Here is a 26711-nt window from a genome sequence, read left to right as displayed (position 1 = left end):
TACACATCTAAGGAAACCACAAAGGACTGTGCTGGTAGATGTTCATGCAAGATATGTAGGAATATACAAAAATGCAGATCAATATATAGGAAAGAAAGAACTAATACTTTAAATCCTACAACTGACAAAGAAAAAGAAAATAAATGAATGGGAAACACTGAGCTGTTAGAAACTATTTTATTAGATACTCTAAGCTTGTTTATTTGCCAAAACATACAGTGCATCCGGAAAGTATTCACAGCGCATCACTTTTTCCACATTTTGTTATGTTACAGCCTTAATCCAAAATGGATTAAATTCATTTTTTTCCTCAGAATTCTACACACAACACCCCATAATGACAACGTGAAAAAAGTTTACTTGAGATTTTTGCAAATTTATTAAAAATAAAAAAATTGAGAAAGCACTTGTACATAAGTATTCACAGCCTTTGCCATGAAGCTCAAAATTGAGCTCAGGTACATCCTGTTTCCCCTGATCATCCTTGAGATGTTTCTGCAGCTTAATTGGAGTCCACCTGTGGTAAATTCAGTTGATTGGACATGATTTGGAAAGGCACACACCTGTCTATATAAGGTCCCACAGTTGACAGTTCATGTCAGAGCACAAACCAAGCTTGAAGTCAAAGGAATTGTCTGTAAACCTCCGAGACAGGATTGTCTCGAGGCACAAATCTGGGGAAGGTTACAGAAAAATTTCTGCTGCTTTGAAGGTCCCAATGAGCACAGTGGCCTCCATCATCCGAGCAGTTGAAAACTGAGCGATCGGGGGAGAAGGGCCTTAGTCAGGGAGGTGACCAAGAACCCGATGGTCACTCTGTCAGAGCTCCAGAGATCCTCTGTGGAGAGAGGAGAACCTTCCAGAAGGACAACCATCTCTGCAGCAATCCACCAATCAGGCCTGTATGGTAGAGTGGCCAGACGGAAGCCACTCCTTAGTAAAAGGCACATGGCAGCCTGCCTGGAGTTTGCCAAAAGGCACCTGAAGGACTGTCAGACCATGAGAAAGAAAATTTTCTGGTCTGATGAGACAAAGATTGAACTCTTTGGTGTGAATACCAGACGTCACGTTTGGAGGTAACCAGGCACCGCTCATCACCAGGCCAATACCATCCCTACAGTGAAGCATGGTGGTGGCAGCATCATGCTGTGGGAATGTTTTTCAGCGGCAGGGACTGGGAGACTAGTCAGGATAAAGGGAAAGATGACTGCAGCAATGTACAGAGACATCCTGGATGAAAACCTGCTCCAGAGCGCTCTTGACCTCAGACTGGGGCGACGGTTCATCTTTCAGCAGGACAACAACCCTAAGCACACAGCCAAGATATCAAAGGAGTGGCTTCAGGACAACTCTGTGAATGCCCTTGAGTGGCCCAGCCAGAGCCCAGACTTGAATCCGATTGAACATCTCTGGAGAGATCTTAAAATGGCTGTGCACCGACGCTTCCCATCCAACCTGATGGAGCTTGAGAGGTGCTGCAAAGAGGAATGGGCGAAACTGGCCAAGGATAGGTGTGCCAAGCTTGTGGCATCGTATTCAACAAGACTTGAAGCTGTAATTGCTACCAAAGGTGCATCGACAAAGTATTGAGCAAAGGCTGTGAATACTTATGTAAATGTGCTTTCTCAGTTTTTTTTATTTTTAATAAATTTGCAAAAACCTCAAGTAAACTTTTTTCACATTGTCATTATGGGGTCTTGTGTGTAGAATTCTGAGGAAAAAAATGAATTTAATCCATTTTGGAATAAGGCTGTAACATAAAAAAATGTGGAAAAAGTGATGCGCTTTGAATACTTTCCGGATGCACTGTATATTTTATAATTTGATTAGCCATATTCATGTCACTGTTGAATGGTAAAAAAGTAAGATCTGTTTTTTTTTTTCAACCTTATATACACAAATTATATTTTACTATTGCTTTTATATAGCTTTGCAGAGAGCTTAGTTATATAAGAAGGAGATTTATTATTAAGTGTCAAATTTCGTTCTGTCCATGGAAGAAGCTATGAAGGGTGAAGGTTTCTATGTAGGAGTTTTACTGAAAGGGTTGAGGGTTTAAAGACAACCTGGGGTTATACTGTACATGTAATTCCAGATAACCAAATCATGAAAGCCCACTTCTGAAAAACATGGAAATGCAGCCCCCCGGCCTTCCCACCCCTTTAGTTTGAGGAAAAACCTGTATAACTGGAGTTATGGTTGTTCCTACCTAATATTCTCCACACATCACCTGCCATTGCTCCAGCTGAAGGAACTTACTGGATCTCCAATGTGCCTCAGTACTGTGTTCACATTATAAATGCCATTATATAAAACACACGTTTGGTTGCTGTAATGTTACTAAAGTTTTTGTTTTGCCCCAATTTGTTATAAGTATAATTATTTTATACTCACATAGAAAACAAAGATGAAAAATAAAATATTTTGTAAAGCCTTAATTTTTGAGACATCACTTCATGGCAGACTATGTAACCATAACACACAGTTCTTTAACATTATAATACAAGATCCATCCAATAATCTCTTTACATTACAGAACAGTACTTCAGGACTCAGAGCATCATTATAAAGACAAGATAACAGAAGAAAAAAATGTGTCATAATATAGATTGAAGAATGTCACTTTAGGTACTGTATACTACGAAGAGGAAATAAGTACATAGGCTTTAACTGATGGACTAAAACAGCTTCACAGAGTGTCACCACTAATTCTTCCATTTTCAAAATATATTATATTGAGAATAAGAAAGGTTAAGATGACATTTCAATGTAATATAAAACCGTGGATCTGATTTCCAGTGTAGCCATCATGGCATCTAATAAATAATGAGATCCAGAAAACGAGATTGACTTTTCTCTTTTATTGTTTACATGTTTAAGAAGGTTCGAGAGAGATTTTAACAGTGTAGCCAGCAGTCCATACTGCCATCTACTGGCTACAGACTTTACTGATCATCCAATACTCATTCACAGATAGATAGATAGATAGATATTTTATTAATCCCCAAGGGGAAATTCACATACTCCAGCAGCAGCATCTCTCTATTATAAAAAAAATCCTGGACATAAACAGTAGTGCGTCGAGACGTGATCTTAACGTTAAGATCACGGAAGACAGTTAAAAGATTCGTGAGGAACTTAAGCATGAGACATTGTGCCAAGAGATTGACCCAGGACCGTCTTGCGATGACGTAGAACATGAGATTCTTGCAAGACACACCTTACTTGCAATCAATATCAAATAAGACAACAGGGCAGCAAAACATTCAGTCTTGTGAAGGATTTGAGCACACACAGATCCAGGGTCTCAGCGCATATAAAGCGTATAAGAACAATACGTTATTAATAAAACGTTGAGTAAGCAAAGAAGAAAGCAGCACGGAGAAAAGAGACTCAAAATTTTGGAGAGAAAAAAGAGCAAAAAAAGACAGTCACTTGATTTTTTTTTATTCAGTTTTATTGAGTGTTCCTGCTCATGCTGAATTAGTATGCACCTTATGGTCTATGATGTCCAGCTTGCTACTTGTCTTTATCGGCACATTTACAGGACAAAAGACGCTGGCGGAGAAGTGTGAACGGATTTAAGGTGGGCCGGATCTACGAGTTTTTTCGTAGGCTCTGGTAATTCTAGTGTTAAAAGATTCAGTATATTGGAACTCGAAAGATTCCAAATATTGTTTTTACATAAGTTCTGAAATAAAAGTGAAACTAATGAAATAGCAACAATTAAAAGAAAAAAAAATCTTAAAAGTGTGTATCCGGAAAACCAAACACAGAGGTTGGCGAGCGAAGCGAGCAGGGAGCGAAGCCCCCTAGTACTAATAAAAACAATACAGGTAGTCCCCAGGTTACGGACATCCGACCTACGACTTACGAAAGAGGATGCAGCTGCAATGCATGCGCCTCAGTAACTGCCACTCCGTCATCTTTGGCCTGGGGATGCTGCAAACGGTGGCTGAAGGGGGGCGATTTCGCTGCTCGTGCAGTGTAGTGTCCCTCGGGCGGCTCCCGGCGGCAAGCGGTGACCCCTGGTCCATAGTCACCGGGGCCACAGCTATAGCTGATGTGCAGGATGATGGTTCGCTGCCCGCCCACTACTCCGCCGCAGCTACTGCTCCTGACTGGACGCAGGCTGGATGGAGTGGAGGGGTGCATTTCACTGCCCACCCAGCACACACGGCTGGTAATGCTGCAAGCGGTGATCCGGTTGTGGCTGAACGAGGCGGCGGGGGTAACATTGTAGTGTGCCTCGGATGGCTGCCTTTTGAATTGGGGTTGGGCGATTCACTGCTCACCATGTTCGTTCTACAGCATACTGTAGTGGAGGTGACTGTGAGGTGGGCTGGTGATGAACCGCCCCTCGCCGCCCCCATTCATTCTCAATAGCAAGCCTGCTTGTACTATTACGCACATAGCAGGAAGTTGTCTCTTGTCAGTACATCAGACGTGTTGATGACTGGTGCCTTCCTGCTGTGATAACGTGTACAGTGCTGTGCAGAAGAGCTCATCTTAACCTTTTGTCTTCACCCTTCAAGAATGTCTCTGAAACACAAATCTGATGCAAGTGCTGGTGATACAGTAAAGAAGAGAAAAACAATCACCATTGAAAATAAAGTAGAAATAATAAAAAGGTCAGAGAGAGGTGAAACTCCATCATTCACTGGCAGAGCACTTGATTACAGTTGGTCAAAAACAGCATTTATTAAAATAATGTACCTGTTCCAACTTACATACAAATTCAACCTAAGTACAAACCTACAGTCCCTATCTCGTACGTAACCCGGGGACTGCCTGCATTAATTAAAGAGTGATAAAAACACGTCAGTGGAGTAGGACAGTGACAGCAGTCTGTCGCTGAAGCTGCTCTTCTGTCTGGAGATGACACTGTTCAGTGGATGCAGTGGATTCTCCATGATTGACAGGAGCCTGCTCAGTGCCCGTCGCTACACCACATATGTCAAATTGTCCTGCTCCGTGCCTACAATAGAGCCTGACATCCTCAACAGTTTGTCCAGGCGTGAGGCGTCCCTCTTCTTAATGCTGCCTCCTCAGCACACCACCGCCACAACCATTTGATAGAACATCTGCAGGATCTTATTGCAGATGTTGAAAGACGCCAGCCTTCTAAGGAAGTATAGTCGGCTCTGTCCTCTCTTGCACGGAGCATCAGTATTGGCAGTCCAGGCCAGTTTATCATCCAGCTGCACTCGCAGGTATTTATAGGTCTGCATCCTCTGCACACAGTCACATCTGATAATCACAGGGTCCGAGAGGGGCCTGAGCCTCCTAAAATCCACCACCAGCTCTTTGGTTTTGCTGGTGTTCAGTTGTAGGTAGTTTGAGTTGCACCATTTAACAAAGTCCTTGATTCGGTTCCTATGCTCCTCCTCCTGCCCACTCCTGATGCAGCCCACGACAGCAGTGTCATCAGCGAACTTTTGCATGCGGCAGGACTCCGAGTTGTATTGGAAGTCCGATGTATATAGTCTGAACAGGACCGGGGAAAGTACAGTCCCCTGCGGCGCTCCTGTACTGCTGACCACAATGTCAGACCTGCAGTTCCCGAGAAGCACACACTGAGGTCTGTCTGTAAGACAGTTCATGATCCATGCCACCAGGTATGAATCTACTCCCATTTCTGTCAGCTTGTCCCTAAGGAGCAGAGGTTGGATGGTGTTGAAGGCGCTAGAGAAGTCCGGCAACATAATTCTTACTGCACCACTGCCTCTGTCTAAGTGGGAGAGGGATCGGTGTAGGATGTAGATGATGGCATCCTCCACTCCCACCTTCTCCTGGTATGCGAACTGCAGAGGGTCGAGGGCGTGGCGGACCTGTGGCCTCAGGTGGTGAAGCAGCAGCTGCTCCATGGTCTTCATCACATGTGACGTCAGGGCGACAGGCCTGACTGAAGCCATTCAGCTCACTAGGACATGATACCTTTGGGACTGGGGTGATGCAAGATGTTTTCCAAAGCCTCGGGACTCTCCCCTGTTCCAGGCTCAGGTTGATGATGCGATATACATTAACAAGGTATTTCTAAAGTGTGTTTGGTAATCTGGAGGAGAAAAGCTGTGGTTCTGTTTGGTTGGAGTTTGCATTTATTAGCCCAACCTATTAGGTTTAATCAGAACACATTTATTGACCAGAACACTAGAAATTATCTTACTCCAAATTAGCTATTTCTCTTTAGAAAATGCAATGTTTTCAATGCTAGCTGGTGATTTGATGTGAAATTTTTGGATTGTAAAATAGGCAGATCCACAGAACTGGGAATATACAAACACCAGAGCCCCTAAACACCAGCCTTCTACAGGAAAAGACAAGCTGTTGGAAAGCAAGGCAGCATGCAGCTACATAAACCGCAGCAGGCATTTTGTTTGCATTAGGTTTGTGACAGTAATACTCTACTTTTTTTAAATCTGTTAGTTTACATTTTACCATTTCTTGGGTGACATAATTTTATGTCAATTTCATGTATATACTGTACATTTCATACATGAGGTCGCTGGAAAGGGGTGGGTGTCGCTCCAAGTCTTTAGAGTCCTGGTGTTTACTGTCTTGCTATATGGTTGTGAGACATGGACGCTGTCCAGTGACCTGAAACAAAGACTGGACTCCTTTGGTCCTTTTGTTTCTCTGGGAAATCCTTGCGTACCGTTGGTTTGACTTTGTGTCAAATGAGCTGTTGTTCATGGAGTCCCAAATGAGGCATATTACCTGCATTGTGAGGGAACGTCAGTTACGACACTGTGGCCATGTGGCGCGATTCCCCAAGGGTGATCCAGCTCGTAGAATCCTCATTGTTGGGGACCCGAGTGGCTGGACCAGGCCAAGGGGTTGCCCATGTAACACCTGGCTGCAGCAGATAGAGGGTCTTTTCCGGAGGGTGGGACCATGTGTCTGCCTAGGGGGTTGCCAACCGGGATCCCGAGCTGTTTCGTCGTGTGGCAGGTGTGGCAACGCACTCTACCAGTGCATGCTCCCCAACTTGACTTGTCTTGACTGGACATTTAATGTGCACCCCCATTTTACATACTGGGTTCCAATATCATGTGTTTTTGTATTGAATGAGTGCCACCATTGTCTTTGTCTATCTATAATGCCACATGATTGCTAGGCATCTGATACATATGCCCTGTAAGAATATGCCACATGATCTGTTGTCTATCAGTCACATGATTACTTGTGAACTGCTGGAGCTAGACCTGCAACATCTGATGAGCATCAAGCAAATTGCAGTGGCTGATGACATAACAAGGAAAACCATAGTAGAAAGAAAAAAAAGAAGAAAAGCAGTGCGATCTGTAGAGCATCAAGTACAGGATACAGAATGTGAGGATGAGAAAGATGGAGAAAAGCATGCAACAGGGGACACATATGTAAAAAAAATACTGTCCCTACAAGCCCATTCGCTAATAATCCTCCAGTACATAGTACATATAGTATGCGTCCAGTGTAAATACAGTAATCCCTCACCTATCGCGGGGGTTACGTTCCAGAGCCCCCCGCGATAGGTGAAAATCCGCGAAGTAGAGACCTATATTTATTTTATTATTTATACATATTTTAAGGCTTTATAAATCCTTCCCACACTCTTATAAACCTTTCTCACTCTCTTGTTAACCTTTCCCACGCTCTTATAAACACTTCCTATGCTCTTAAACACTTTCTACATTCTTAAACACCGCAGACCAACACTAAACACTGCACGCAGCGATCAGACGTCAATGTGTCTGCACTCGCTTTGTGAAGGGGGGCAGCTGAACTCACGCTGAGCAGAAATGGACTTTGTGCTGCTTCTGCCAAAATGCCTGCTTGTCGCTCTGCGCGTTCGGAAGGAGGAGGAGTGTGTGTGTGGGTATGTGAGGGCTGAACGCACGTTAGCTCAAACCCCCCTCCCCGGAGGTGCAGTTCGCATTGTCAAGGGGGTGGGGAGCTGAATGAACGCTAAGGAGAAGTGGACTTTGTGCTGGCTTTGTGCTGCTTGTCGCTCTGCCTGTCAATAATTTAAAAGCCTGTACATCACCAATTTTCCTGTCTCACTGTCTTGTCTTGCGTGAAGTTAAAATGTTTTATAATAGTGAGATGTTACTCATATCCTTAGCCCGACATCCACATATCATATGTGTTAACAAAGTGTGTTTTATAAGTTTACATGTGTTTAAAGCATGTGGGATGGGTATTTTAAGGCTTAAACTATAAAAATGTTTATTTATATGGTCTTTCTATATCGCGGATTTTCTCCTGTTGCTGATGGGTCTGGAACATAACTTCCACGATAGGCGGGCAATCACTTGTATTTAAAAACCCGCAAAGTCGTGAATCCGCGAAAAGTGAACCGCGAAGCAGCGAGGGATTACTGTATTGTGTTTATTGAACATCGAATGCGACAAAGAACTTTGTTGTATGAAAAAGTAAAATAAAGATGAGTGTTAAGCACATCACAGGAGAGTGTTGCTAGAATTAAACAGTTCAGCTTGACCTATATGAACCACCTTTGTTTTACAACTGTAGGTCTATACATGCTTGAGGAACCTTATTGCAAGCTGATCAAGAAGGTGACAAAGCAGTGTCTCTTGTACATGAAGCAAATTGCAGAAGCAAATTATGTGATAGGAAGAAGAAGCTGCAGTATCTGCTGTACCATCAAGCACATACAAAGGCATAACCTGCTGGTACTCACAACTATTGGGGCTAGAACCTTTATCTTGGCCTTAACCAAAAGCTTTTGATCAAATATGTTCTGGAAAATCAAAAATTTTTAGCTTGCAGCAACCTTGGAAAGGTATAATGACAACACAGTGACATGGCAGAAGAAAAGCATCACCTTTTACTGAGTGTCTTACCAGTAGGCATAAAGGTAATAAGAGCTCGACCCTCACAAGCCCATCTATTGATAATCCCACAGTAGATGCATCATATATTTTCAGAATTCATAATCAAGTGGAAGAATTGTGTTTATTGATTATTAACCGTGGTGAAAAATAGTATTTAGTATAGTATAGTCTTTGAAGCCGAGTTTTTTTGGTGAAAACAAAACACTATCTTGTCAAAATGGAAAAGTTCTGCTTGCTCTATAAGAACCGCCATTTTTTATGGACCGGAGGTCCTTGTGTTTCCTAGTTTTATGTAAAATGGCTGCTTAGGATAAGATGCATCCAACATTTGTTATAAAGTATATGGTCAACTTAGTGACAAAGCTTTCTTTTTGAAACATTTCTACTTTACTTACGAATTTTGTTTGGTTACTAGCCGTCATTTAACAAATTTTCTTAAAACTTGGAAATATTGTTTCCACTTTAATGGAAAGCTTCGGGTGGTCACAACAGATAAGTGTTCACATATGGATGAAACAACATATTGAGTCATACATGGAAATTAAATCGTAACCAGTGATAAAAAAAGTTGTTACAAGTAGGTAGGCAGATGGTCAAATACAAAAGTACAAAGAGAAATGAGCAAAAGTATAAAAAATATGAGAAAAAGGCAAAAATTTTAAAATTGGCAAAAGGTCAAAAAACATAAAATTAAAATATGAGAACAGTAGAATAGCTTTGCCAAAGCTTCACAATTTTAGGGTGAAAATTCTCTGGCATGCTCCCTATTTTATTTTTCTTGTCCCTTCGATCACATACTGTAAATGCCACATTCTTCAAGCTGCATAGCAACAGGTATTAATAGGAAGGATCAAGGGCAAACTGTAGGAAAAACGAGTAGAAGAAGGCAGAGCCCCAGCCAAATCCTGACTCTCACATTTTAATACTAATATCTGAATTATGGGAGATTATAGTTTATCCTAGTAGAAGCTTAAGAAAAGTAACGTGATGGCTAAGGCGATGAACTGTAAAGTACAAGGAGGTACAACTGAGAAAATATCTGGACACTACAGATGTACACCTGTGAATATGTAAGTCACTTTGCATAAAAGGATCAAATGAAGAAAAAATGAATGACATGCATTTTCCTCACAAGCTCAGAATATTACATGCAGAGCATTCCTTCTAAGGAAATAGGAATGTAGACATATAAGATGTCTATAGGAAATAGGAATGAGATATCAGAGATTGCTTTAACTAGCAAAGTGTGATAAATAACTCAAATCCTTAAGAAGTAGGCATATATGATTTAAAACAAAAAATAAGCAGGTCAAAAAGAATGATAATGTACCTTGTCCAGCAAAGCTTATCAAAGAGCTCCTTCATTGTCATTTTGTCCCATTCTTCTGCATGTGGTGCATTCCAAGGTGCCTCATTGGGAATCTACAGAATGAAAGATTATATTAGGTGATGTCTGCAATGTGAATTTAATTCAATACAGTTAAATGTGCAGTATTTCTTTTTAAAACTCAAATTTATGTTTTTAGTCTAATTCATTCTTTTATTCATGAAGTCTGTTTTCTTTAAAATCAAAATAGTTATATTCCTTTATCTAATGCAGCACATGTCTGAAAACAAATGCAGTGTGTCAGGCATGTGTACTCATTTTTCCATCCATCCATTACTACACTTCACTTATTCCAAATCAGGATTATGAAGAGATGTAGCTCAAACAGTTAGCATCAAATCCAACAAGAAATGGGGCACTATTCCATTGCAGGTCACACCATCATACCTGGCTAGTTTAGAGTCATCAATTAATCTAACCTGTATATTTATGGATTTTATGGGTTTGTGCTGGGTTAATACAGGGAGTGTAACACTTTTGCTATTTTTTGTTTTATCGGTTTGCTTAAAATGGAATAGGAGAAAACTCTGGAAGACCAATGCAGTCACTTCCTCCACTCACATAGCCACATCTCTTCTGAGTTCAGTCCTATATAAAGAAAACCCTCACTGAAAGTTAGTGTTCACTTTCAGAAGAGTTTTTTGGAATACACACATGAGACAATATTAAATTATATAAACCTAACATGGGTAGTACAGTGGCTTAGCACATAGCACATAGCACTAATGCCGTAAATTTTCAGTTCCTTAGCTTTGAATCCTGTGCCAAGTCACCGCATGTGGAGTTTGTGATGGGCAACGCTTTGTGTGTCTGCTGTCATTACAAAAAGAGTGAAAAGAAAATTTGAGGGTACTTGTTCCGCAGCTTCTGTTAACTAGAATTAAAAAAATATATACAGACTTAAAACAAGGTCTAAACAGATGAACTCAATGTGTTAGCTGTTCTGCTAAAGGTAATATTAATTACATGTTTATATCTTATGACTCATTTAATTAGGTAATGTGGTAATATTTTAGTTTTAGACCAGCAGAGAGCACTGTCCACTTAGATGTACATATCTGATTGGCATGACCACTTGCTAAATAGCTCAAGAGACTACAAGGTTACTACAGCACACTGAAGTAAAAAATAAAATAAACTAAACCGTGTCTTTCCTCCATAGTAAACAAGAAAATGATTTTAGCAAACCTTTAGTACACTTGGAAAAAGCTTGTAACTGACAGAGGTTTTATATTGGAGAAACATAAAAAAGTAACTGGGCAGCCCCTCTAAAGGCCTCTGTGAAACATGATATTAATGAAAAATAATCATTTCATAAAATAAAACTAAAAGAAAAACATATCTAAAAACTAGAACTAAATGAAAAGGAGAAAATAAAAATGAAAACAAAACTAGTTTATGTAATTTTCATCACACTACTCTCTTTGCATAATTAAATATTTTTTAAAACTGTGCAGTCGTAACATTAATTCAGAGAAGAGCTTTGTCCTGTGCACATATGCAGGTGTAGCTGTAGGTGTCTGAATCTGTAGATTTCATTGATCAGTTCATCCATTAGCAAACTTTCCCTCCTAGAACTACGAGTGAATACCAAAGCCTCATCACTTGTCAATATCTTATTCTGTGGACTTCATTTGCCATAATTGACAGTGAGTTACAGATGCCCTGATAAATTTGGCAGACAACTTTCACTAAACTTCAATGAAAAGATATGTAAATTACAACATGTCACATGTTACTTTGAAAGATACAGCTAAATAGTTTTAAAATTAGAGCCATGAAGGATTTGTGAAGCTTGAATAGGTACTTCCACGAATTAAAAAATGTTATCTTTATACATCAAACAAGGTAAGAATTTCAGCAATTTCAGCTTTACATTACTCAGATATTGCTTGCTTGTTAAGGATACCTTTGCAGTGCAATATTCATGTTATCAACTGAGCCAAAGTTACACATATGCATTTAGTTTTAATCAGGTTATTAGTACGGATGTTTCAAAAATGATGGTGCGGTGTCATAGAGCACATTCTTGTCACACTATATCGTATATAAATTCTCTGTTAAATGCTTCATCGACAGCAAATAGATAGGGTGCAATTATCTTAATATATTTAGAATGCCCCCAGTATTGCAAAGTTTTTAACAGTGTATCGGGATGTGTTATGCTTGTGAGCTCTTCAGCACTGTAATTCTGAAGTATGCCATCCTGCTCAGGGTTTGTTTTAACGGAGTAATGTACCAGATCTGCTCTATATTGTGCTGCTAACTTTCTTTACCTAACAAAAGCCATGTTTAACATACAGCTCATCAATGGTAAATCATTAGAACCATTTGGTTAATTGCAGACTGCAATCTTGATATGTCATGCTAAAATAGAAAAAAAAAACATTGCATCTCTAAATGAGACGACTTTGTCTAGTCTGTTTACTTTGCAACAGTGCAGTGGTCTGGCTGGGATTGTTAGATCTGAACTGAACAGCAAACAAATGGCCTTTGACTGGTTCATGTTGTCCAGCGTTTGGCTGTAAAACTGCTAACAAAATCCACTCTTATCCTATTCACTATTCTTTATAACTGTGACTAACTCTAACATCTTTATTTAGATTCCTACATGTAGGAGTACCAGAGTTGGTATTTCTTCATGGCTTTTCTTCTGCTTGTTTCATAATGTAATTCAAAAGTTCGACTTTCAAATATTTATCTATAATTTGTGTCTGATATTAGTTTGTTTCCTATCTTATTTATTTCATCTTTGCTTAATTCCTAATGTATTCATTTAACTATTTGTGAAGCACTTTGAGAATGGGAAAGGCACTATATAAATAAAAATTATTATTATTATTATTATTCAGTAGCATAAGTGCCCAGTCAGTGTCTGTATGGTGTTTGAATGTACTCCCTATGTGTATGTGGATTGAATGCAGGTAACTTCAGATATCGTTTACGTGCTGGATGTTAGAAGTGTGCCATTAAACTCTCTCAAATGCCAAATATTCCTACGTGTTGTGTTAAATTACACCCTCCCAATTTAGACTCCCAGGGAAGTACCCCAGTTTTGCATGTAGCTTATCTGTTGCTATAAACGGATGTTCAGTATTTAATGTAAATGATATGCTTGACAAAATGCAACTATACATGGAAAAACATTTGTATCTATTTCAGCTATTATTAACACAGTTCAAGTTGTAACTTCAACAGTATCTAAAAAATAAGCAAAGTAAGACTTCCCCCAAAAGAATTCACTTGCAAAATTTCAAAATGAGTAGATGACATACTGTATGGTCATTCTCAGGTGATATCAGAAAATAATCTTACTGTTGACAAAGTGAATCTCAAAAATAAATAAAACAAGAGTTTTGGAAATTAAACTAAATAATCATTTGCTTAAACTTGTTGAAGGTTAAAGTAACAAGTTACAACAGAGCACTCTTGTCATTTGATTCTTGCATTTTTCATTATACTGAAAATCTTGAACTGTCACATCATCATCAGAAAATTGACAGATACAACATGAATGATATACAATTTGACAGCAATAAAGAAAGCTACATTTTCACATGTGCAAAACTGTGGACATTTTGGTGAGTAATACAAAGCTACTAAAATGTGGCAAAAACTAAAAGTTAATTGCTGAAAAACTGAAAAGCTGAAAAGAACAAAAAACTAAATAAAAATTAAAATTAGAAAATGTCAAACTAAATTAAAAAAATCAAAACCCGAGTAAGGACTAAAACTAAAAAATATTTTATAATTAGAATAACACTGCCTGTGAAAGTAGTCAAGAATTACAAGGCAGTGGTGAGCTCATTAAAGTAAAAGGAAATCCTAGAAAAATAACCCTGAGCACTACTTAGAGGTACTAACTGGGAAAAGGGATCAAGCCAGTATTTTATCAAGCCATAAAATTTTCTCACAGATTTGGCCAGGAAAAGTTTCTTGGCATGGAACAGAAGAAGATTAATATGTATATATTGTGAAGATCAGCCCGGCTACAGACATACACCAGGACACACAGACGTCCAAAATGCACGCTGTTTTTATTTCTCTCTTAGCACACAGCACAGTGTCCCCAAACAGTCACAATTACTCAGTCCTTTCAATTCTTTTCTTCTTTTCTCTTTTCTTTTCTTTTCCTTCTCTGCTGCCGCCCTCACTCCTCCACTTGCAAGTTCTGTCCTCTGCCTCCCAACTCCGGCTCTCTGAATGGAGTGAAGCGGCTCTCTAATGTATAAATATCCACTTTAGAATAATTGGTGACTATACATTAGCATAGGATACAGGACATTAGTGGATGTCAAATATTTAAAAAAAAAAAAAGTATTATGTGAGTAACTCTGAATTTCCCTCTGTGTGCAAGTCCAGTAGAGTGCCCTGTGATGGACTGGTGTCCAGTCTATGCTTCTTTCCTGCCTTCCTCTCTGAACTGCACAGATAGGTTTTGACTCTCCAGAGCTCTGAAACTGGATTAAACACAGGTTTGATAAACAGATTAATAGGTGGATATATTATGACAGGGTGTTTTGTCAGGTGCTCACTGAAAGATGTTTTTATTACAGATGACAGCAAAGAGATTAGCTGTGCAGCTACTGTGTGTAGCAATCAGTCCACCTAATGGATATTACCCTTGCTCCTTAAGCCCATAGGCATCGGCATGTAGATCCTTACTGAGCAGACTGAAATAGTTGGCAGTTATTTTACTAGTGATTTAATGAGTGATAAGAATACTCATGCACATTAAGAGGGTGTAACCATTTACAGAGAAAACAAAGAGAACAGTGGAACTTTTATTATTTATCTTATAGCGTATAATGTAATAATAAATTATACATATTCAGACTAATCCTAGTGCAAACCTAAACTGCACAATATTTAAGAAAAGCATGCTTATGTAATAAGAAAATTTTGCAGACTTAAACATGTTTCATTGCAGTTTAGCTTAGTTGCTAAAGCTTTGGACTTTATACTTCAAATTTGCTGTCTCACTGTGTATACTAGAGTACGTCATTTAAACTGCCAGTGTTCCAACAGCAAAATGAGTGTAAAAATGTTAAATGGAAAAACTCTATTTTCTAATACATCTTATGTAATGTATAGAAAGCATACATTTTTCAAAACTGTATTTAAGGTGATAATGTAGTTGACCTTAACACAAGCCTAACTATAAAAAAAACAGCAGATATTAGAAAAAATAAAAACTTGTTCCAGGTGAAACATAAAAGTGTATATGTGGTTTGTTTAATTTTTTTAAGCATGCCATTCTTTACATTGAATAAAGAACTGTTCCATGTGTGCTCATCTCTGGGAACAAAATGCTTGGTGTTAATTCACATAATCTTGAAAAGACTAATAGTCTAACCAACCTTCCAAAAGGCTAAGCAGGAACCTACAAACCCTTTCTTGTGAGTCTGATGAACACTGATGATACTCATTTAATTGCCAATCACAATTTATTCAGGTGAACCGAGCTTTGCAGGTCTGATTTTACTGTTTTTATCAAACTGATTCCATGCTGCTCCTAAAATGTGACTTTTCTAGTTATGGGATACAAGAATGAAAAAACTGCCGTTGTTGCTGTCAGATCCTGTTCCTTCATTTCATATGCCACTATAGGAAAAGGTGGTCATTACCCATGCTGTTTGACGCTAGTGGCACACCAGGCCTATTAAGGCAGCAGGTTTAACAGACATCCAGCTGCACAAAACCCCCGCTTACATTACAGACTAAAATGACTGAACTCTAGCTTGTGCCAGGATCTTCCTGTTCTTCATCTGATAACAAGCGTTTAAATCAGAGTTGAACTGACATCTCTGCAGAGACTTCTTAAGTCAGAAGGCACGAGATGGACTCAAGCCAAAACAAAGACCTATCATTCAAGGAATGACAACTGTGATGGACAGAAGAACTCACCTTTGAGGAGGCAATGGTTTATTAACAGGAAGTGATTTTATTCTGTCCAGGAAAAGTTAGACATTTCCTTAAAACCTGCTGCAACATCCTGAAGATTTTCTTTGGCCCTCTCAGGTGGCTCCCTCAAGTGAACTCTCAGGGGATTACCTAGGGCACTCTACCCAGAGTCACCCCTGAGCTCACTCTCCAAAAATGATTTAAAATGACCTTTTTCTTCTGGATTTGGGTTACCCTGGAAGTATTCTATTCTTTTTGTCAGGGTTGTGACATTAACTTCTTAAAACTAAATTAAAGGAGACACAGGTCAGGAAATATCTGAGGCAAAAAAATTAACCTTTGCATTTGCTTCTGACTTTGAAGAAAATTGTACTTTGCAACATCATTCTGGTCACTGGTAAATGTTTAAAATGGCTCCAGTATCCCAAAGACAACAGTTCAGTGATGGACTTTTCCATCTACAGTTCGGCATGAATCAATGACTGCACTGATCTTTTGTTTCCCCATTCAGCATTAACTCTTTGAGGGCTGAATATTTTTTGCAGGCAACTCCATTTTCTGAAAAGCACACAAAGCAAAGGTTTCACATATAAATCAGCGTAAAATGTCTGCTGCTGTCGGCTCCTGTTCAGCGTCTCTGGTGGTTGTGTAGGAGCAGCATGATGGCCAGCAGGATAGCATGGCGGACCGACTGCCTGGCCTGTCTTCATGTGGTAGTGCTACACAATCTGTTTTGTACCTCTTGCCACTGTAAGTGGTGGTCCTCCCAGGCAAATGTTGCTGTTGGCTCATCGGCTACACAAGCGTGTTCAGCACCATGATCATCTAGGGACCGATCAGCTGAAGCCAGTTACCTCACTTTCGTTTTCAATCTCCATCTTCAGATCACTTGCATCAAAATTGGACTCTTGCAAGTCAGAGTCCAATTTGGCGATAATACGCAAAACGTCGTCCACTGACTATTTTGCTTTGTGCATTCGCTTTGGTCTCTCGTTAGAAGTCGATGCCATTTTAGAGGTTGTTTGCTCTTTGCTACTCACGCATGCACAGGGAATCGAGGTAAAATCAACGAAGCCTTCTAGCAAAGAGAGTTGAACTAAAACATAATGGTGAGTTTTGTCGTTGTTTACGGTGGACTACCGTCCTGTGCCCCTGAATTTCAACAAAAGTCAACATCAGCCCTGAAAGAGTTAATCACAAAGCTCCTTAAATAAATTTACCCTGATAGGATCAGAACTGTTTCTGCTGTCTTTGCAGAATTAGTTCACAATCTTTTCTTTACTGAATCTCCTATCTGCCTGTTTTTTCACAACCAAAAATGAAAGTTTAACTTTCAGAATTTCTGAAAGATCAGTGAATATCCCCTGAAAACCAATTTAAGCAATCAGCACCAAAACTTTTGATATCTGTTTGTGTGTGAAAGAAGAAAAAGCAAGCAAGAAAAAGACTTCCACAAACCCTAGCAGTCTAAATGCTGTTTTCAGAGGTAGCATATGCTCACATTACATCCTTCGCTTTCCAAGCAGCAGTTTAAACACAAGCAAGAAAACCTAAGCATTTGAAAGGTCCAGAGGTTTCCACCCTCATAATAGATAAACATCAATAATATCCTTTATATTTATCACACATTGTGTAGTTCATGGATACTTCTAGGATGAAAAACTCCTTTAGATTTCTCTACAGAATGATACAAGGCAAGCTCTTGGTGATGATAATGGACTGTATAAAATGTTAATTTGGTGCACTACACATTTGAAAAATGCCTTTAATGCCTAATCCGATTGTGTAATCAGATTCATTCCAGGATGAGAGGAGTTGACTAAAGGTTACTTTTTTCTATGTCTTGGAAAAAGTCAACACAATTTGGGAGGGGTTGCTGTGTTGAGCCATGGCAAAATTCCAGCTCAGCTTTGGAGATGAATCATGCAAAAGAATTGTAGCTATAGAGCCTTTTTAATCTACATAATTATATTGCAAAAGGAATGCAGGAACGTGCATTTTCTTTCTTGAATTTAGAAAGGAATTGCTAGTCATCGAAACTGCAATTTTCTAATTCTGCTGATCTTCTATAGAGTAAAATATGTATATGCTATAAATGGTTTGATTTATGGCAAAATTTTTGTATGGCTGAAAGCTTTCTCTACAAGTTGCAGTTGGAAAAAATGTGCTGCTAATGCCTGAGCACAGTGCTTATACTTGATGCCATCATAATAATAATAATACATTTTATTTATATAGCACCTTTCCCATGCTCAAGACACTTACAGAATAAATAAAGAACGACAGAATATACAGTATATAGCATTGTACAAACCAGATAAATAAACAAAGAAGATTAAGACAGTAAATTCTGAAAAAAAAACAGACAACATAATTGATGGTCTAGCACACACCCATACAGGTTACATTGGCATCTTGACAGAGAAGTAAAATGAGAGAAAGGGAATAAAGTCAAGTAGAGCTAAAAGCCTTCCTGAACAGATGAGTTTTGAGTTGTTTTTTAAAAGAATTCATGGAGTCAGCTGACCTGATTAATTTTGGTAGGTCATTCCAGAGTCTGGGCGCTATACAGCTGAAGGCCCTGTCACCCATAGAGTGTAGATTAGTGTGGGGCACAACAAGATTACCAGAATCAGAGGACCTTAGTGGGCGGGCAGGCACATAGTGATGGAGGAGGTCACTGATGTAGTTTGGTGCGAGGTTATTTAAAGCTTTGTATGTTATTAGTAGGATTTTATATTCGATTCTGTAGGACACAGGGAGCCAGTGAAGACGGAGCAGGATGGGTGTGATGTGCTCGCTGCTGCTGGTTCGAGTAAGGACTCTTGCAGCTGAGTTTTGAATAAGCTGGAGCTGTGATATAAGATTAGAAGGGGCACCTGCCAGTAGGGAATTACAATAATCGATGCGGGATGTGATAAAAGCATGGACAAGTTTCTCAGCATTAGAGAAGGAGAGGAAGGAGCGAACACGGGATATGTTACGGAAGTGAAAGTAAGAAAGTTTCTTAATGTGATTTATGTGGGTGGAATAAGTGAGGGAGGAATCAAAAATGACACCAAGATTTTTTACAGTAGAGGCAGGTCTGATGAGATCACCGCCAAGATGGACTGGGAAGGAGCTCATTTTATTAAGTTGCATTTTAGTCCCAATTTGCAGGAGTTCAGTTTTATTGCAATTTAATTTTAAAGAGTTCTGCTCCATCCAGGTTTTAATTTCACTAAGGCAGGTTGTGAGCTGAGAAAGCTCTGATGAAGTTCCACTTTTAACATTGAAGTAGAGCTGAGTATCATCTGCATAAAAATGATAACCCAATCCATAACTACGGATAATATGGCCAAGGGGAAGCATATAAATACAGAAAAGCAGAGGACCGAGGACAGAGCCCTGAGGGACTCCTTGTGTGACTGGCGCTGAGCTGGATCTGCTGTTGCCAAGACTAACAAACTCTTGCCTATCAGTCAGATAGGACTTGAACCACTGGAGGGCAGTGCCAGAGATACCCAGCATGTTCTCCATTCTGGACAGTAGGATGTCATGTCTAACAGTGTCAAATGCTGCACTGAGGTCTAACAGAATTAATATGCTAGTTTGTCCAGAGTCTGCTGCCATAAGCAAATCATTGGTTACCCGTAGCAGAGCAGTTTCACAGCTGTGCCGCGCCCTGAAACCAGACTGAAAGGGTTCCATCAGATTATTAGAGGTTAGGTAATTGGTGAGTTGGGAAGCTACAACACGCTCAAGAACTTTTGACAGGAAAGGTAAGTGGGAAATAGGCCGGAAATTGTTAAGATTGTCAGCATCAAGGCCAGACTTTTTTAACATTGGGGTTACAGAAGCAATTTTAAAAGTGAGCGGCACGGAGCCAGTGTCAAGGGATGAGTTTATTATTGTTGTAACAGTCGGGATTATGGCATGAAGGCAGGATTTAAGTAGTGTGGTGGGGATGGGGTCCAGTACACAAGTAGTCGGCCTCATCTTACAAAGCAGGTTATTAACAAACGCAGATGTGACTGGTGAGAACTTAGAGAAGGAGCTGGATGGAGTGGGAAAACAGGGAGCGATATAAACAGATGATGTATTTATGTTAGTTGAATTATTTAGATCTTTAATTTTGTTACGGAAAAAGTGGAGGACTTCCTCACAGACTTCAGTAGAAGAGGTAGTTGGGCCAGATGCGGGTTCGAGTAGTTTATTAACTACAGAGAACAAAACCCTTGGGTTATCATGGCCACTTTCTATTATTCTGCCATAATGGGTGTTCTTGGCAGAAGTCATGAAAAATAAGCCACAACCCCATTATACCACAGTGTGCTAAGAAGTGCCCACTGCTATCAGGCAATTCAATGCTTCCTTCCAATGTATCTGCACAGTATAAATTTATTTATTGATTGATTGATTGGCTGTATTATTTGTCCTGTGAGAAAAGTCCTGCAGACTTTATCAGCTCCTTATTTATCTACTGCTAAGTTCTCTTCAATATGTTACTGTTAAAATATGTTTTTTGGGGTTTATAAAGCCAAGGAGTCTAATCATTGTATTCATCACTTCCTTAAATTGTGTTTATAAACGATACAAGTTCTTCCAAAGTACCGTCTTGTTCTCACTATTGATGGTGAGATGTTGAGGACTAGTTCTTAGGGTGTCACTAGTGCAATTTTTTAAAAAGCTGGAGCCAACTGTACCTAATTCATTCAAGACTGGATTACTGAAAGAAAAAACTTTGCGTCTTTTCCTATAGTTAGTTTTTGATTCTGCCTGGTATAGGAGGAGAACGGACATCCTGGCCAGGAGGAACACGGATTATTACCTGGATGGAAGGCCTGAGAGGAACAATGGACAGATTGGCTGGCTGGGCGGAAAGATAACTCTGTGCCCAGCTGGTATAAAATAACGGATGGACCGGCAGAAGCCAGAACTTGGGATTGATTCCATCCCCCATGCAATAGGTGGCAGTGGTCCTCATATGAGAACCCAGTCAGGACACCTGCAGGGGTGCTAGGAAAATGGAGTCTGGAAGTGAAGTCTGGCACCGGAAGCATTCCCGAGTTTGCCATAAAAGGAAGCCCGCTGCCACACATGGACAAGTTAGAGGTGGGGCAAAAGTCGGTGAAATCCTTTATTGTATTCACTCAATGTGTGGTGTGCTTTATGGTGTCTGTGGTTTGGGGCTGTCTAGCTCCTCCCATGTGGTCACACTGGTTAGGAATTCTCTTCTATTCTCTGATTATGGTTTGCCTTTTGTTTCTTGGCTCTGGTTATGAACACCCATTTTGGCCTATGACCTACTGCTTTGTTTTTTGACTAGGATTTTGGCTACATGTACTGAGCTTTGTTATTTAATTGTTGCCATCTGGTTACAACCCCAGTGTGCATTCGGTCTTCTCTGTGCCATCTTCCACCTTATGCAAACTCTGCCTTACTGATGTTAAATTTTGGGATGAACTTCTCCTGCATCAGATGCAAAATTTTTAAACCTGTTCCACTGCTCCTCCTGTCTAATTGCTTAAAGCTTATCCCAGTTTATCTTTCTAAGATTTTGCAGAATCTGATCAAAGTTTTCTCTACTAAAGTTAAAATAAACACTTTTTTGTTTATGAACAAAAGAAAACACTGTCAAATGCATTGGATTGTGATCCTAATGATTCAATCACATCTGCCCCATGAATTGTATTTTATTAGTGCAAAATACTAAATCTAGACAGGCCTGCCCGCTCATTTGTGCTTTAAAATATTATGCTAAAATACTCACTGACTATGTCTAAAATCTCCTGCTCTTGTGATTCACTATTTATAAGGCTAGACCAGTAAATACTTGGGGTAATTAAATTCCCCCATGCCTATATCATCCACCACTAAACTTGCTTTTTTAATATTGTTCTAAAGATGCAAATTGTCTGCATTTGGAGTCTATAACATACTACCAGTTTCAGGCCTCTGTCACTATCACTCTCTGTTTAAATCCTCAACAAGATGAGCCTTATCATTAAACTGAAGAAGCCATCTATTCAAATTCTGAATTTACATGAATGGTGACCCCATGCCTTTTTTGATTTTTCCTACCCTTCCTAAAAAACTCATATCCTTCTAAATTATATTTATCCCCATGTTGATTATTTAGGCAGATTATATCATACATATTGTCGCAGGTGGCTGGGGGAGTGACCCTGAGGACCGGAAGAGGGCTTACGCCTGCCCCAGACCACGTGGGGGTGACTACTCTGCTGGCTGTGGGGACCACGGGTTCAGAGCATGGAAGCGCAACCCTGTAGGGGCCCGTGGTCACCGCCAGGGGGCACCCGGATGCCTTGGGAGCCCTGGACCTCAGCACTTCCGCCACACCAGGAAGTTCTGGGGGGAAGAGGGGCAGGGACACCCGGCGTGCTTCCAGGGATGCAGCCGGCACTTCCACCACACTGGGGAGTGCCGGTGGAAGGTTGCTGGGAAGCACCTGGAGCACATCTGGGTGTGCATAAAAGGGGCAGCCTCCCCTCATACGACGACGAGAGTCGGGTGGAAGAAGGACGAAGTCTGGAGGAGAGATAAGGAGGCGACCTGAAGGAGAAAGCATTGCGTTGTGGCCAGGACTTTGGGGACTTGGAATTTGTGAGCACTTAACTGTAAATATGGTTGTAAATAAACGTGTGTGGGTGACTTAAACGTGTCTGCCTGTCTGTGTCTGGGGCATGTTCCACAATATGTACAGCTACATAAAATGGAAGAATGGAAAAAGGCAAGTCAGCACAGGCAGTGTGATTTTCTGTATAGTGTTCTGCTCAGAAACCTTGGGTCCAGTCATTCATGTAGCTGTTACTATGACCACAAACATCCCTTCATGACAACAGTGTTCCCTGATGACATTGGCCACTTTCAGCAGAATAATGTTCCCCTGCCACAAAGAAAAAAAATGTTTAGGAATGATTTGAGGAACATGACAAAGAGTTCACTTGACCTTCAGATTCTTCAGATCTCAATCCGATTGAGTCCAGTTCATGGAGGCTCCACCTCCCAATTTACAAGGATCTGCTGCTAATGTCTTGGTGCCAAATACCACAGGACACTTTCAGAGGTCTTGTGGAGCCCATGCCTTAATGGGTCAGAGCTGTTTTGGTGGCACCAGGGTTACGTACACAACATGAGGCATGTGGGTTTAAATGTTGTGACTGATTGGTGTATATTGCTAATGTTATGTAGGCTTTTTAACTGTGGACTAGAAACTTCTAATCTATCTAGTACATTTGTATTATACAGTACTAATTTTTTTCCTTTTTGTAAAGTTATAAATCTGGTCTGGTCTACACTTCATTCACCCATAACCTAATTTAAACAATTCTTAACTAGCCTACTCATATGCATCCACAACACATTAGTGTCCTGCCATTTCAAATGTTATCAAATACAGCAGAACAGGTCAAATCTGTTCCCGAAGGAGTCCTGATGTCCCATAAATCTATGCCCCTCAATTCTACACCAAGATCTGAGCCAGGCATTACATTTTCAGATCTCCTCAATCTTCTCAGTCTTGCTTGGACTGGTGTTTGGCACATGCTGAACATTAAAGAAGAACATTATGGAGTGATGTATATTTTAACACAGTGTGCTCCTTATTATGGTAGTTTGTTGTGTGCTGCAAAATTTGATTGATTGATTTACTGACAAGTTTTTATAGATAGATAGAAGGACTTGGATTTTGTTCTCTGCCAGGTCACTAAATGTTACTATCCTGGCCTCTCCTTCCGTTTTCCTGACCGGACCTTGCAGGAGCAGAAAACACCAAACTGACAGGCATAGCCATCCTTCTTAAACTGTAGGCCTGTGTCCCTGCTCCATGGCTCAACAGCGGGCTCCCCATCTGGACCAAGGCTCTTCCTGGCCAAAGCTCCAGCAAGGCTCCCAATCTGATCCTCTGACTTCCGATGCCTTCCCAGGCTTCTGCTGAAAGTTACTCACACCCCTGATCACTCACAAACACTCCAAATGCTCAGCCGGAGTGATCCACTTTAGCAGCTCCTGAGCATCAGCCTCATGCTCTTCTACTGGGGCTCTCCTCACAGCTGCCTACCTCCCCTCTCGTTCACTCCCTTGCTCGCTCATTCTTGCACCAGCTCTCTCTCCCATCTTCCTGCCTCCTTCTCTCTCCTTCCTTTAACCTCCTTTCTTTCTTTTCTATCCTTTTCTTTTCTCTTTCCTTGGGCCGGCTCCCTCTTAAATGCCTCAGTGGGAGCAGTACCTCAATCGCGAACTGCGGAAAGCCAACAAAGCAATTAAGACAGAACACACCCTCACATGTAGGCGTGCTCTGTCTCAATCACCTCTCACAGACGTGTGGCCATGCACACTCACAGAGATCAAGCCGGCTATTTATTTATTTAAAAATGGACCAGCTGTTTCACCTCAGACCCACTATACCACAAGGTTCTAATTTCCTTTGAGAAGATAATAAATTAAGAAGACAGACACTAATTGCTTGAAAATAACTATCTTGGATGTGTCTTCCAAAAGGCAACTTCTTCTATTATTTGAACTTATCCTCATCACAGGTAGAAGAAGCAGGATATTTAGAATCTGAGCTCAGAGCTGGACCTGCTTAATTGCTTATTTTGGACACTTGCCTGGGTACTTTGTCTGTGTCTTGTTAAAATGCTCAAGGAGGCATCCCGCTGGCTTAGGTGATATACATTTTAATTGCTTCCAGAGAATGAATGTCTAGAGTGGCCTGATTTTCTTCTCAATTAATGTAACCCTAAGCATTCCATTTGTATTCACAGCAAACCTTTAGTCCTTGTGTATGATGCAAAGTATATTTAGAACATAATATTTCTGAATGTGACTGAACTTCTAAACCAATAAATTGTTGTTCATATGATTATCGATTCTGTGATCTGAGTACTATAATACAATATATCTATCCATCTACACATAGACAGAAAATTGTTGTTGACATGAATTGTTTAATTCAGTAGAATCAATATATAAAAGAGCAAAATGTACCTCCTTTCCCATTTCATCCATCTTCCTCCAGAGATTGTTATAATCCATCACACCAAAAGGATTCCACATTGGAGGGAATGGCCCCTTGAAAGGATATGATTTTCCCTAAAAATAAGCACAGATACACAAAATTAAACAATAAACAAGATCATTTTAAAAGAGATTTTAGTATTTTATACATTTACATTGCATGCATAATGAATATATTCACAACATATTAAGTCAGTGCATCAGAACACAGAGGTGAAGAAATCTCTAATGTCAGTGTGACTACAAATTAACATTTTATATTTTCTCCTAAAACAAAATGATTTCAATTCATTAAAAAGGCCATTACATTATGCAATTTTTTTAATCATCAAAGAGGAAAACTGAAGCTTTGAAAACATGATAATGTGGACACTTTTTGTGACTGAAGACAGAGAAGAAAATTAAAATTAGTAAAAACCTTTTATTGATACATACCAGGCAAGGGTAAAATGACAGAGAAATACAGTCCTAGGACACCGCATTTCATCTGCCTCGAGCGCAGATGTCCTTGCTCTTTTATAGCTTTTCTAGTCTCCTGATCGTAGACCACGTAAGCAATAAAAATAGCGTCCTGACTCATTTTGTATTATTCCAATTGGTAAAGTCTTTACCCTAAAGGTACATTTTCTTGTCACACACATCATTGAAAGAAAACTTACAGAAAGTATATATGCTTTTTGTCACGTACGCAAAACACAAACAAGTTTGATCATTCTGTCCTATTTTCTGTACTTACACACATACATTTTGTTCAATTACATCATTTTATGTTTTTACACTAACTAAATAACTGCTTGAAACAAACTGTAGTTAATGCTATGGAATTTAAGAACCTGAGCTATGATAAATATTTAATAAGCCAACTGTTGAGTTGTGGTGACATCCAAAAGAATCCTACCTAGGTATTGAATCAGAAATAGTCACACAGAAGAATGACTTGCCCTTGCTTTCACCTTTGATTTTTATAAGTAAAGTTAATTAGGCTTGATAAGTAGATAAAAGGGGTTCCACAAATATATTTATATATCTATATTTACAAGAGACTCCAACTTCCTGTTTCAGGCCTACAGTAAATATCCAATAACTTAACTGGCAAATATACAGGCCCGATGTGAATGTGTGCATGTGTATGCCCTGTAATGTAATTCAGATGTATAAAACTTTCATAAGCACAAAAATATGCATGTAATCTGCATATACAATTTTCCACGCAAAAGTCAATTTATAAAAGATAACTTGATGGGAGAACTTGCATATATTTATGTCTTTTCTGACCCATCCATATGGAATAAGGGAAAAATGACAACACCCTTGATCGAGTAGGGAAATGCAGCCAAACCAGCTAAATGACAACTCACAGGTATAATAATTCATATCACTGAGCTGTTATTATAATGTATGTTGATGTGACAAATGTACGGTATTAAACCTCAAAAGTGATCTATTTTAGTTCACTTTAAAGAGAGCCAATGCTGCATATTTAGGCTGGTGAACTTTTTTATTTTTTCATTAGTTCATATAGACTACCTGTTGTCACTTCTTAAAATCAGAAACCAAAGCAC

The 26711-nt window shown here is 39.7% G+C and overlaps 1 protein-coding gene across 1 annotated transcript in view; it reads right to left on the bottom strand.

The window, feature by feature from the left end:
- mao (monoamine oxidase) overlaps positions 1 to 26711 on the bottom strand; it is a 167504-nt gene that overhangs the window by 71218 nt on the left and 69575 nt on the right. The window contains exons 4-5 of the mRNA XM_028799762.2: positions 25120 to 25224; positions 10168 to 10259 (exon numbers count right to left, since the gene is read on the bottom strand). Coding sequence (XP_028655595.1) covers positions 10168 to 10259; positions 25120 to 25224 — 197 coding nt within the window. The remainder of the gene's footprint in view (positions 1 to 10167; positions 10260 to 25119; positions 25225 to 26711) is intronic.

The sequence above is a fragment of the Erpetoichthys calabaricus genome, chromosome 4 (genome assembly GCF_900747795.2).
Source record: "Erpetoichthys calabaricus chromosome 4, fErpCal1.3, whole genome shotgun sequence".
NCBI classification, from domain to species: domain Eukaryota; kingdom Metazoa; phylum Chordata; class Cladistia; order Polypteriformes; family Polypteridae; genus Erpetoichthys; species Erpetoichthys calabaricus.
The sequence above is the reverse complement of the archived record's forward strand: the minus strand, read 5'-3'. Positions and strand labels throughout refer to the sequence as shown.